We start from the raw sequence: 13356 nt of genomic DNA, 5'->3' as shown, positions 1-13356 counted from the left end.
TAAAAACAACCTTAGCACTACGACTGTTGTAAGTCTGTGTTAAGGTATGGGAGTTACGATCACCTTAGCATTGGGTGCCGTTGTAAAAACAACCTTAGCACTACGACTGTTGTAAGTCTGTGTTAAGGTATGGGAGTTACAATCACCTTAGCATTGGGTGCCGTTGTAAAAACAACCTTAGCACTACGACTGTTGTAAGTCTGTGTTAAGGTATGGGAGTTACGATCACCTTAGCATTGGGTGCCGTTGTAAAAACAACCTTAGCACTACGACTGTTGTAAGTCTGTGTTAAGGTATGGGAGTTACGATCACCTTAGCATTGGGTGCCGTTGTAAAAACAACCTTAGCACTACGACTGTTGTAAGTCTGTGTTACGGTATGGGAGTTACAATCACCTTAGCATTGGGTGCCGTTGTAAAAACAACCTTAGCACTACGACTGTTGTAAGTCTGTGTTAAGGTATGGGAGTTACGATCACCTTAGCATTGGGTGCCGTTGTAAAAACAACCTTAGCACTACGACTGTTGTAAGTCTGTGTTAAGGTATGGGAGTTACAATCACCTTAGCATTGGGTGCCGTTGTAAAAACAACCTTAGCACTACGACTGTTGTAAGTCTGTGTTAAGGTATGGGAGTTACGATCACCTTAGCATTGGGTGCCGTTGTAAAAACAACCTTAGCACTACGACTGTTGTAAGTCTGTGTTAAGGTATGGGAGTTACAATCACCTTAGCATTGGGTGCCGTTGTAAAAACAACCTTAGCACTACGACTGTTGTAAGTCTGTGTTAAGGTATGGGAGTTACAATCACCTTAGCATTGGGTGCCGTTGTAAAAACAACCTTAGCACTACGACTGTTGTAAGTCTGTGTTAAGGTATGGGAGTTACAATCACCTTAGCATTGGGTGCCGTTGTAAAAACAACCTTAGCACTACGACTGTTGTAAGTCTGTGTTAAGGTATGGGAGTTACGATCACCTTAGCACAGATTGCTTTGTACAACTGCAATATGATAAATCTGCATCTTTTGTTTTTTAGGAATAATGATTCTAGGGAATGATCATCCTCCTTTTTAAGAGTAAATGACACCCTTTTATGTTACTGGTGAGCCCTAAGGAACTGCCCTTTTCACCCACTAGAATCTTCATCAGGGTGATGTAGCATGTTAAAGATATGTTTACAAATATGATGTTGATCCCAAGTGTTTCAGTGATTTGATGTGGGAGGATTGTACAGTGTGAATGGTAGGCTACTGTTGTAAGATTCTGTGAAATGTAGGAAATTAAATATTCACCATGATAATTTTGATGAAGTCCAATCAAATTTGGTGTGTCTTTTCAGGCTCCTTCAAAGAGAGGTGGGAAAAGGTAAGAAAGACGCTTATTAGCATGATGGTGATTTATGATACTGAAAGTATGTTATTAGCTTATGTAAGATAGCTCTGCGATAAGTCGCAAAGAACAATGTTTGTTGTTTAACGCCGCACTCAGCAATATTCCAGCTGTAAATAATCAAGTCTGGACCAGACAATTGGGATACAATGACATGCATCAACCAAGTCAGCGAGCCTGGCCACCCAATCCCCATTAGTTGCCTCTTACGACAAGCATAGTCACCTTTTATGGCAAGCATGGGTGGCTGAAGACCTATTCTACCCCGGATCTTCACGGGTACAAAGAACAATGAAAAAGGAAGCATGGTTTATTTCACACTATAACATTGGGTTATTACAAAGTCATTTTTGGAGATTCGAACATGCCCTCGCAACTTTATTTTTGAGAGGGAAGTGTCCAGTGAGTTGTTCCCCAAAGATATAGCTGGACAGTGCAGATAAACGCATTGGCCAAACGATCGCATCCAAAAGTGGGAGAGATATTACAATCGGTATTGGGAGAAAAGGTACAGATAATCGATGTGAAACATGTGAGAATATACAAGAAAGACCAAATTTAACCCCCTTTTCATAAATTGGACTTGTCCGACCTTTCCGCAGTTCGATTATATTGCAGGAGTCATCATTATTTATTTAAATACTGGTAAATATTTTTGAAGTGTGTACTTTTTACTAACATCGTTAAAGAGGCTGTACTTAATGTTGATGTCTCATATAAGAAAAAAATGAAGAGTTGGGGTTATTTATCGTACAATAAAACACTGCAGGGAGAATAAACCACTGTTTTATTGTACAATAAACAACCCCCATTCATCGTTTATTTCTTAAGTATTGTCTTCAATCCAAAGACCATATCTAGTTATTCCAGATCATGTTTTGCAATGTATGTTTTAAATGGTCTCAAGAAAAAGTAACATCAATCCCCAGTAATACAAAATTTCACTTCAATATGAACACTTTAAATATTTATGTCATCCGTGTAAATATAATATGGGAACAAAATCCTTTAAGCTACAGAGATAAAGCTTTTGAGTGAGTTGGGCTAAAACTAAAAGCTTCTATGGACAGTATTCCATTTATATCACGGCGTGTCAGCTTAATGTGGGAGGAAAGACTGAAGTGATGCAGACGTTTACCACTTTAAAACCCATGAGCATCAATGCTTTTGAAGTGAAGTTAGGTGACTATAGAGATTACTTGCAGTGCTCTGGATGAAGATTTCTACAGTAACCTGGCGTCTCAGGCAGGAGAGGATGCAGATTCTGAAGTGTCCGATGTTGATGCTAAGCAGATGGCAAGAGACTTGGGGGTAAGTTGCAAGTCAAGCACTGTGAAAGAAATGAAATGGTAGATGAACTCATTGGAATTTGATTGTTTGCGCCAATATCTACCTCTCTTTATGAAGATCAGAGAACACCTCGGTGTCGTGGCGACTGAACTTTCTGATAATTCGGGGCTTCTTAATATCAGTATTAGTGAGTGAATCATTCAGACCAGCACGTTTGAATTGTGTATCTCAAAAACATTCTAAAATTTACAATTTACAATGTAGATAAATACATCCACTTCATTTTGTTGTTGTTGATATTTTGTACAACCTGTTGTTCAGAGCGCCTTTGCATCTACACCCAGAATCAATGGAATAATTATTGTGTCAGTTTTCATTTGTACAAATAAAAAATTGAAAATTGAGGTAGTCAAAAATGAAGCAGAATTGTTTTAGAAACTTTGCATTTGAATGCATGCCTCCTTTTTTTATATCAGGCGTTCAGGGTTCGACTAAAGCGACCTCCTCTTCCCATGTCGGTGTCCTCATAATAAGAGAGATATTGTATCAAATTTCAAAGTAAAAGATCTGAATTTTTAAACTTACCCGTTCTCACAATGCGTTTCTCCTTCTTTCCAACTTGGTGTGGAAACGCCACAGAACAAAGTTTCCAGCTCAATAAAACATTACTTACAAACACATCCCATCATCACCATGGTCACCACCTAAGCAAATGGGTCAACACTGTAATCCTGTGCATAGCGACCTTACACGACCTGCACACTTGACCTAACCTGCCACATCATTCTCTTTCTAATCACCACAGTGTGAGAACGAATTTGAGTCAGTAGAGAATAGATTTTTTTTTGTGTGTGAGATCTTCCTCCAACAACTACATCACTTCTACAGCAGAAGATGGGAGCTGACAATTAAAAACGCCCGGCCTGTAAGAAATACAGACAAACTTTTTCATCCTACCTTCCGCATCTTTTATGCTGTGATTGCTGTGGTCTATGTAAACCTGCTTGCCATTGCTCCCAGTGTTCCCAACTGTCGGAGGAAGCTTTTCCGATTTATATACGAAGTGCCATAATCTCATTAAAATCAGATCTAATTTCTTGCTGCCGCTAAACAAAGATCTGAGGACATCCCATTACAGGTCACATCAGAAGGACCTTTCGCAAACTTTGACCGACCACTGAAATGACAAACATCAGCCAATTAGAAAGCAGTTTTCTGGAGCTTTATGGTACTCGTTTTAACCTGGCGACTTCCATTTCAGACTACGCTTGAAAAAATATGTCACTTTCATGATCTGGTAAGCGACGCTTTGATTGGTTGGATGAAAGGTCGTTCTGACATGACCCGTAATGGGATGTCCTCAGATCTTTGTTTAGCGATAGTGAGAACTAAGATCTGATTTTAATGAGATTGGAAGTGCCAGAAACGCAGTCGACCAGCATTGTAAGGGACACAGAACACTGTCATCATCGCAAAAGTTGAAGAGAGTTACTAAAACGGCCATTCACTCCAAAGTTGACAAACAATTGAATGATTGACAGTGATACTCTAAGAAAAGACATTGATCCAGGAAGTCTGAGCATTCACATAAAGATAAAGAAAGATGAATCTACATTGCACTAGAGAGAGCAGTCGTTCCGACTCTTAGGGTCAATGTCAACCTTTTGATCGCTTCTACACTCAAGGGCAAGGCCGATCCAAATCAACATTTGAATCACCATCGATTCAAGGATAGATCTCAATCTTCAGATTTGGATCCACAGAGTATCAACATTCATCCGAGGATCGCTATTGACACAATGACTACATGGATCAACATCACAGCGGATATAATGTTATGCAGATCGCCTACTACTACGATATATGCCTCCAAGACAGTGACACCAAGATCGACATCGTTACCCGTATCAACGTCGACATTCATCACACACTCGACGCACCGCCCCATTGACATCTGTCAGGTTGACAGTCCTGTGGCAGATTGTATACTCCATTGCCTGATTGTACACAATTTCCCCATCCCATGGACGCCCCTGAAGGATCCACCGAGTACTCAACCTTTGCCTACATTGTAGGATCATTGGGACCAACTGGTCCTCTCATTCACTGAGTTTGTCACTTCTGCAGGCTAGACTATGGCCTTACAACAAAGGACTGGCCAGCCAACCTTGCCTCCTCGGGATACCACGGCTATTTCGGCACTCTCTACTCATGTCGCTCCTCCTGCCACTACACATCTGTATCACCTGGACGCTACAACACAGCCAGATGTGGCCCCATGTATGGCACTGGCCATAGACGAAAAGAAATTCCACATCACAACTTGGAATTCAAGGCAGTCATTCTGGCGGTGTCCAGTGCCGAGATCAGCTGAAGTTGCCACCAGATGCAGCATTTCAGCGGTGTCCTAAGCTCCTACCTGCTCACATCTGCATTATCCTATCTCACACGCTGCATGTCTTCCCAGCCATCCCTGCATCACAGCTCCTCTAGCCTGTCAAAGAAAGAGAAGGATGTGGCAGGGGTAGTCAAATCATCACGGGATTACAGTGTATGACCCATTTGTTTGGGTGGTGACCATGGTGATGCTGGAATGTGTTTGGGTTTTAGAAGCTGGAAACTTTGTTCAAGCACATTTCCACATAAGGATAGTGTGAGATAGGACAAGTATATGAATATACAATTTGATGTAAATTTCCAGATTTAATGAGACTGAGTGAAGTCTACTCAGTACCTAATATTCAGCATATGCTCATTAAATAAGGCCCCAAAATATGTGGGTGTTTTCTCAGTTACCTGATCAACCTTTATCTGCAACTTTATTCATCCCTCACCTGAAAGGAAACAAATAATTCAATATTAATCAAGCTGATGTATTTTCAGGGCTTGGATGACATGGATGCCGATCTGTTCGGAGGGCAGCTGCCGAAAAAGAAAGGAAGCATCAAAAGCGGAAGTGGACGATCTGGTAAACAGACGACACCTCGTAGAACTCGTACACCGCGCTCAAACAGCAACACCCCTCGCTCAGGGGGCAACAAGCCAGGGTCCCCGCAGAGAGTTGCCTCCCCTTCTAGTGACACCCCTACAAGTCCTCGGGGTAACAAGATGAAAAAGAATCCCTCGAAACCCAGCTCCCCACCTCCTCAGATAACCATGCCCAAACCTGGAACAGCTCCAGGGAAGATGACAGGTGAGTGGTGACAGCAGTAGATCCAGTGGTTTATACTGGTCACAGCAACTTTTATCCAGCCCCATTTTCAGAACACTAATTGCTGAAACATTATTTAGTGCTTCGACTGAAACACCTTATTCACTATTGTTGAAACTCCAGGAGTATGAACCCTTGATGTTTTCAATTGAAATTACTCGAATATTCATTGTAGAATCTGTCATTAATGATGTTTTCATATTTCTTTCAAAATGTCTGACTTTTCTTTTTATCAGAATTGTATAAAGAAAGTGAAAACTTAAAGCCTGGACAAGTGAAACCTGAAGATGACCGTCCTCGTACAGTGCCTAAGGCTAAACCAAAGATGGATTTTGGAGGTGAGTGTGACAGTCACAGCATAGTTAATATTTTTGTCTTGTCAAAGCAGGACAAGCTACAATCTCTGAGGACTAGTGAAATAATACACTTTCCCCTTCCGTTCTCTGTCTGTTTTAGTTGCACCTATTGGCCAGATAGTCTGTGGTTTCCCAATCTACTCCTACTTGCCTGACAACAAATCCGACCTCTACTGTCTTGGCCGAACACACTCCCCTGCCCACACTCCAGACAGCCTCATCCCAACCCAGACTTCTCCATTATTCACGTCTGTTTCCAATGGTCCCTCAGGGCCAAGGTTTCTCGGCTAGTGCCACTGACGCCTCCAGGGCACATCACTCATCCACTCGCTCCCTCTACCATGACCCATCACTCCAGTGGAGGCCACCGTCCTGGCTGACTTCCTGCTGTTTCTATGCAGAAACATCCCCTTGCTGGTTGCTATTTGCCTTGCGTCCTTCCGCTTCATCTTAAGGATAGCCCGAGTTACCCGACTTGCTTCAGTGCCAGAACTCTTTACCTTTCTCAGGGTTCAAGCTGGAGACCCTGTAGGAGAAGTTCCATTCTCCTCAACAGGGTTCTACCCCAGGAGTCACTTGCGCCTGCTTCCATTGAGGTCCTCCCCTTCAGGTTTTGCCTCCTACTGGCCCTTACAACGGTGTCCGGGTTGGCGTTCTTCAGATTCTTGATGTCAACCTGACTGCCAGTTTCACATCTTGCCGCCTTCTCAGATTGTCGGCCTGGACGATTCCTATAACCTCGTCCACCACGTGTCCACACGGTGCCGACGCCAGCATCAGCATCTGTTCATACCAGCCTCCAACTGTGTCACTATAGAAGTCTCCATTTGTCTCCTATCGGCCTTCCATCGTGCCCCGAGCCACATGAGCCCTGGCAACTATTGCCCTCAGTGCCACCATCTCCGTCTGATCATCATGGAGGAATCTTCTAGTCATCAACGGCTATCCTTGCCAGCAATCACCTCATCGAGGTGACAGACACCCTCGGTCTCTTTGTCCTGACCCTGCAGTTGACCAACCCCTGATGTCTGTGAAATTTCATGCACTGACTTTACTGATAAATGAGTTCGAAAGTTGGCGTCTTAAATTCATTTTTTACAGAGTTGTGGCCCTTGCTCCTTGATTTTCAACAAAGTGCATAGTGTCTGCAGTGGGAACAACTTTTCTCAGAAACCATTGACATCGTATGATCGACAGTTTTGCATGCTTATCTGAGATACTTGTCAAGTCAGTTTAAAAATTGTTGCTGTCAATTATTTTTTCAAGATTTACTTCCCTTGATCCATGTTATTTTACTTGGTACATAGTGTCTGCAATGGGAACAAGTTTTCTCAGAAACTACTGAAACTTATCTAAGAGATACTTATCAAGACTGTTCGTATAATGGTGCCATAAATTATTATTTGTTGTGTGTTTTGTGTGTATTAACTTCACATTTAATAATTTTTGTTGTTGACATAAAGCGATCCCAGTGCCGATCTCTTGTTAAGGCTTTATAGGACTCATTTTAACTAAATAAACAAACAATGTGCCCCATGGTGGGGGAGAGTGATAACACTGGTTTCTTGGGACATCATGTACAGACTCATGAAGATACGGGGTAGAATAGGTTTTCAGCAACCCATGCTTGTCGTAACAGACAATTGTGTTTGTCGTAAGAGGTGACTAACGGGTTTGGGTGGTCAGGCTCACTGACTTGGTTGATACATGTCATCGTATACCAGTTGCATGGATTGATGCTCATGATGACAATCACTAGATTGTCTGGTCCAGACTTGATTATTAACAGAGCGCCATCATATAGCTGGAATATTGCTGAGTGCAGCGTTAAAAAACAAACAGACAAACAAACATCATGTACATGGTCTAGCTTAGTGTTATGTATTACTGTATTGGTTTTGCAGAGTTTGATGAGGACGACCCACTGGCTGGCCTGGATTTGTCAGAGGATGAATCCTTTGCCCGACGTAAACCAGCTGCCAAACCTGCTCTGAAGCAACAGAAGTCCAGTGAAGAACCCTCAGCCTCACCCCCTGTCGTGGAACCTGTCGGGCCAACCAAGGATCCTCGTAAGTTGCTGTCATGACAAACATCTTTTCCTTTCTCAAGAGGCTACGGGACTACCCATTACTGGTCATGTCAGATTGAGAACAATCTTTTGCGCGATTTGTATAGCAGTACCTCTCATAGACAGAAAGTTTCTTCTGTTTTAAGTGTTTATCCAATTGAAGAAGCGATAGACAAAGGTTTTGACAGAAACTATCTTTTTGGAATACCCCATGTTAACCTTTTCATGGTTTCCCGATTTCATGATTTTCACTTTCCCGATCTGGTAAGCGATGCTCTGATTGGTTGAATGAAGGTCGTTCTGACATGACCCACAATGGGATGTCCTCGGGTGTGTTCGGAGGATATGTTTTAAGAAGCTGGAAACTTTGTTCAAGCACATTTCCATAGTGTGAGTTTGGATAAGAATTATATACAATTTGATGTGAAATTCACAAGTTAATATGATAAAGAAAGTAATGTTTAATTTGACTGAATCATGGTAGGACAGTTTTTAATTGTTGATCTGTGGCAAACAGATTTGGTTTTACATTTTGGACTTTGTTTTCCTCGCTGTGCAGAGTTGCATCCCTTAGCCTTGTCAAGATCTGCCCATGGGTTTAAAAGCCTTGTTTTAGTCTCCGATCTGCATGATTTGTGTCACATAAGGCATAATTGAAATATTGTTCAACTTGTACAAAGCAGTGCTTCACTCACTCACAAACAGTATTATTTGACATATTGACAGTCAGCTTGTGCACATATACAAGTGATTCAATTTCCATATGTTTATTTACAAATGACTCTACATTGGTATATTTTCTACATTGGTATAATCGTTTAGGAATGCCCCCCATATTCATGTATTCATACACGAGTGACTCCACTTCCTCATGTTCGTCCTTGCTTCAGAATCTCCCAGAAGGAGGAATCTTTATGATCGTCCGCCAACCCGAAGCGGAAGTGGCAAGGAAGATGAGGAGGAGTCGCAGCCGGAGCCAGTAGCAGCTAAACCTAAACCAGGTCCGTGTGGGGACTTTCTTCATTTTCTGATACTGCAGTAATCTAGACTTGCCAAACATTATAGACTTGCATGGGCTGTATTGGATGTATTTTTTTCAGGGTTCAGACAAGCTCAGTCCCTTAATTTGCAACTGAAAGAGAGTCAGCTGTACATTGTTTTGTTCCTAGAAATTTTCTCAAAGTTTAATTTTAGCACCAGAAAATGATGGAAAGTGTCGTTTGTCAATCTAGATTCAAATTGATCAAGACTAAGAATGTAGTTTCTAATCTTTTCTTATGAGGTCTGTCATATTGTGAATATATAATGTAGTTCAGAGTCAGAGTCTAGAAACTAGGCTTTGATATAGGCAAGTGGACACTCTAGCCTCAAGAAGATCACATTATTTCTCCTCTGTTGGGATTCAAGTTAGAATTGCTCCGCAGCAGCCAATGCTGGTCGTAGGAGACATAATAAATAAGGTGTTTCTACTTGGTGTCCTGGTGGATGGCAGGTCATAGAGCATTGCTCATGATATCAGTCACTTGTTTGTCTGGTGTAGACTTGATTATTTACAGATGACCATAGTATAGGTGAAATATTAATGAGTATGGTGTTAAACAACAATAAATAAACAAACAAACAAACAAACAAATAAGCTCGTTACTCTCTAGGGCTGGGACTATACACCAACTGTGCGATCCGATACGTATCTCGATACCTTGCTCACGATCCGATACGTATCACAATTCTTGCATGTGCACTTTTCTGTGGTGCATGAGCCATGTTTTTCTTAGACAGGATGGCCAAATACCTGGCACACTAACGATTTACAGTTGGTAGTGTCAAGTATGGCGCAATGGATGAAAATATTTACGTTTTCACTACTCATTTTCACCAGTAATTAGTGTTTGGTGTAACATTTATTGAAGAATACATTTAAGGTAAGAATCGCTACTTTTTTCTTTGTGTGGGATTGTGATCGATACTTGTACCGAGAAGTAAAAAATCGCGACCCACCGATCCATCTGTGTAACGTCCTACTCCTATTACTCTTTGCAAATGTTTGTCAGATCTTGATGGCCTTTTATCTGCATGTCCGTGTATGTGAACACTTCCATCAGGTTGAAGATAACAAGGTTCATCTGCTCATGTACACAGCTGATGTTGAGATTTGTTCTTGGATTTTAATCAAATAAATGAATCATATCTATACCTTTTCTTGTCCAGCTGTAAAGAAAAAAGATGAAGTAATCTTCAGCGATGAAGACGACTTTCTGCTTGGAATGGAGGACAAGCCTGTTAAGAGTATAGAGAAGACTAAGCCCAAGCCTGATGACCTTGAGAACAGCCAGAGGTCAGCCAAGTCATTTATGGATGGGCTGCTTGGGAAAGGCTCAGCAACCCAACAGTTAGAGACGAAAGAAAAGAAAGCATTTACCTTAGACAGTAAATACTCCAAGTCGGAAGGTAAGAAATATGAATGTTTTATGGATGTTCTTATTGTAAATTTATTAACTAGCATGATTTCATATTTCGGAAGACTATCCACATTATGTCATTTCTCTTTGTTTGTGTTAAGCTAACAAAGAGGAGGAAGATGACTTTTTGTTCGGGAGTTACCAGCCATCAGTAGCCTCAGGGTCAAGGCCAGGGTCAAGGAGGTCAGTCAGGTGAGTAATGATGGCGATAGTGTTGGGGTAGCCAGTAATCCTCAGGCCAGAAGGACCAACTCAAAATGTTAGTTTATAACTGAAAGAATAATGTGTGATAAAGGATCCTTTTTTCACACTTAATGTGCGTAATTTATACGATTGTAACGATATATCAAACTAACAAACTTTTGCAATTGTTTGAATAAAGATAATGCTATATCGATAAGGATATATATCAATAGTATTGTCAAGAGTATGCATAACTATGGATAGTTTCAATAGTTGCAATTAGTTTTTAATAAAACATAAATTATGCCAATTTTTAACCTGCCTGTGTGTTGGTTAGCATGGATTACGACTACTTCAGATTTGAGTTACTTCCCTTTGGGTTCTTTGCTGCAGGGAGAAAAATGTCCGACTTTGAGATTGTCAGCAATGCTTTTATTAATTTATATTACATCGATTAATATAATTATCAAGCCTTAAATTTGGTTTACTACTATCGCAATACTCTTGCAATAGTGAGGGCTACTATTCAAATACAATTGCAATAGAGAAAATAGCCCCAATAATCCCCCCAAAGAATTTAACATGTATTATAAACCAGCAAAACCTTGAGGAAGTGTTGAAATGTTATCAGATGTAATAAAAACATTAATATACTTTGTTCTTTTCAAACCCGTGCTGTATAGATAAAATATATCCTAAACAAGGTCATTTGAGAGGTATTTGGAAAGCAATTTTCAAAAATTTGAATATAAGCAAGTCTTTAACTAAAGCATGTTTAACTGGTTTTCTTTGGTGCTGTATGTTACAGTACAAAGAAATGATGAACAAGTCCTCTTGGGTCCAGAGATGCACAAAATCTTCAAAAAATTGTCCCTTTTCACATGCATGTTTTAGAATGCATACTGATACTACTACTACTACTACAACTACTAATGACCCGTGAAGATCCGGGGTAAAATAGGTCTTCAGGAGCCCATGCTTGCAGTAATAGGCGGCGATGCTTGTCATAAGAGGCAACTAACGGGATCGGGTGGTCAGACTCGCTGACTTGATTGATGCAACTAACTAACTAACTAACTAACTAACTAACTAACTAACTAACTAACTAACTAACTAACTAACTAATCCATGCACTATTATGGGTAAGTGGAGTTGGTGTGGATGTTTACATTTATACAGAAAGTTAGTTATATGCAGTACGGATAAGAATCATCTACTGGGTATTCCTTTCTCACACATTGTTAAGCACAGGGCCTTGTCCGTGATTCTTTCTTGTATTGCTGAGTGTGAAGATTCTTGAGAACTGGTGTAGTGTGGTCACGTTTTGGACATGGGGATATAATCATGGCTGCTTTATTCTTGATGTGCTGCAGTTGATCAGTGAGCTTTTTAGGTGCACCTTTTAAAAGAACACTACAGTAGTCTACTCGAGACCTAACCAAGGACAGAACAAGTGTGATAGATAGAAGCAAGTCTTGTCAGATATTTCCAGATTTTCCCTATGTTTCTGATTGCAAGAAACATACTTTGGAGATGTTGTTGATGTGTTTGTCAAGGCCAGGTTCTGTATCAAGTAGGAATCTTTGATCATGTTCTTGAGTGGAATTTACTGTATTTGACATAATACGCCCCGCTCTAATAAGCGCCCACGGCAATCTTTGCTAATATATTGGCTAGTGAACAATCCCAATTAGCACCCCTTCCAATTGATCAATGTACACAAGACTTATTTATTCGTGTATAATACGCACTCGTGTGTTATATGCACCCTTAATGATGGGCAATTAAATTCCACAAAAATAAATCTGTCGTACATAAACATTTCAGGCTGTCAGCATAAACCACGAAATTTATCTTTTAACTCTGCTTTTTTCACCAAAATAATATTCTAATAAGCACCCCCCTATTTCTAATTTTGAGAGTGCCCTGGGCGCTTATTACGTCGAATACGGTATGTAGCACCAACTCTGATGGATTCAAGTTGGACCTATGAGCACGGATTTTGGTTTTGTCTCCATTTAACTTCAACCTGTTAGAAGTCATCCATCCTTTGCTATCATCACAGCAACCAGCTGTTTGTGCAACTGCTTCTGATGCTACTGAGGGGTGTGGCTTGAAAACTTTCATGAGCTGGGAGTCATCATGATGATCCCATTCTTTGTTCATTTGGAAAGTTACTGGTAGATTAAATATGCTATATTTTAGACCTACCTATCGTAGAGAATTTTAATACTTTGAATACAGGCCTGGCCTTAAGTCAGCCTTATTTACATATTTACAAATTTTTTAACTTATCCTGCATTACTCCGTATTGCATTTACTGCTGTCTTTGACAGAGAGACGAACTGTGTGAGATCCAGCTGCTGAAGAAAGTTGTTTCCATCTGTCCAGGAAGCAGTG

At 40.7% G+C, this 13356-nt stretch overlaps 1 protein-coding gene across 1 annotated transcript in view; it reads left to right on the top strand.

The window, feature by feature from the left end:
• Nucleotides 1–13356, top strand: part of LOC124132817 (fas-binding factor 1-like) — a 53421-nt gene that overhangs the window by 5265 nt on the left and 34800 nt on the right. The window contains exons 4-11 of the mRNA XM_048400901.1: nt 1340–1365; nt 2595–2700; nt 5563–5872; nt 6127–6228; nt 8151–8315; nt 9205–9315; nt 10523–10762; nt 10875–10965. Coding sequence (XP_048256858.1) covers nt 1340–1365; nt 2595–2700; nt 5563–5872; nt 6127–6228; nt 8151–8315; nt 9205–9315; nt 10523–10762; nt 10875–10965 — 1151 coding nt within the window. The remainder of the gene's footprint in view (nt 1–1339; nt 1366–2594; nt 2701–5562; nt 5873–6126; nt 6229–8150; nt 8316–9204; nt 9316–10522; nt 10763–10874; nt 10966–13356) is intronic.

The sequence above is a fragment of the Haliotis rufescens genome, unplaced genomic scaffold (assembly GCF_023055435.1).
Source record: "Haliotis rufescens isolate VD_foot unplaced genomic scaffold, xgHalRufe1.0.p SCAF_20, whole genome shotgun sequence".
NCBI classification, from domain to species: domain Eukaryota; kingdom Metazoa; phylum Mollusca; class Gastropoda; order Lepetellida; family Haliotidae; genus Haliotis; species Haliotis rufescens.
This window is presented reverse-complemented; position numbering and strand designations above follow the sequence as displayed.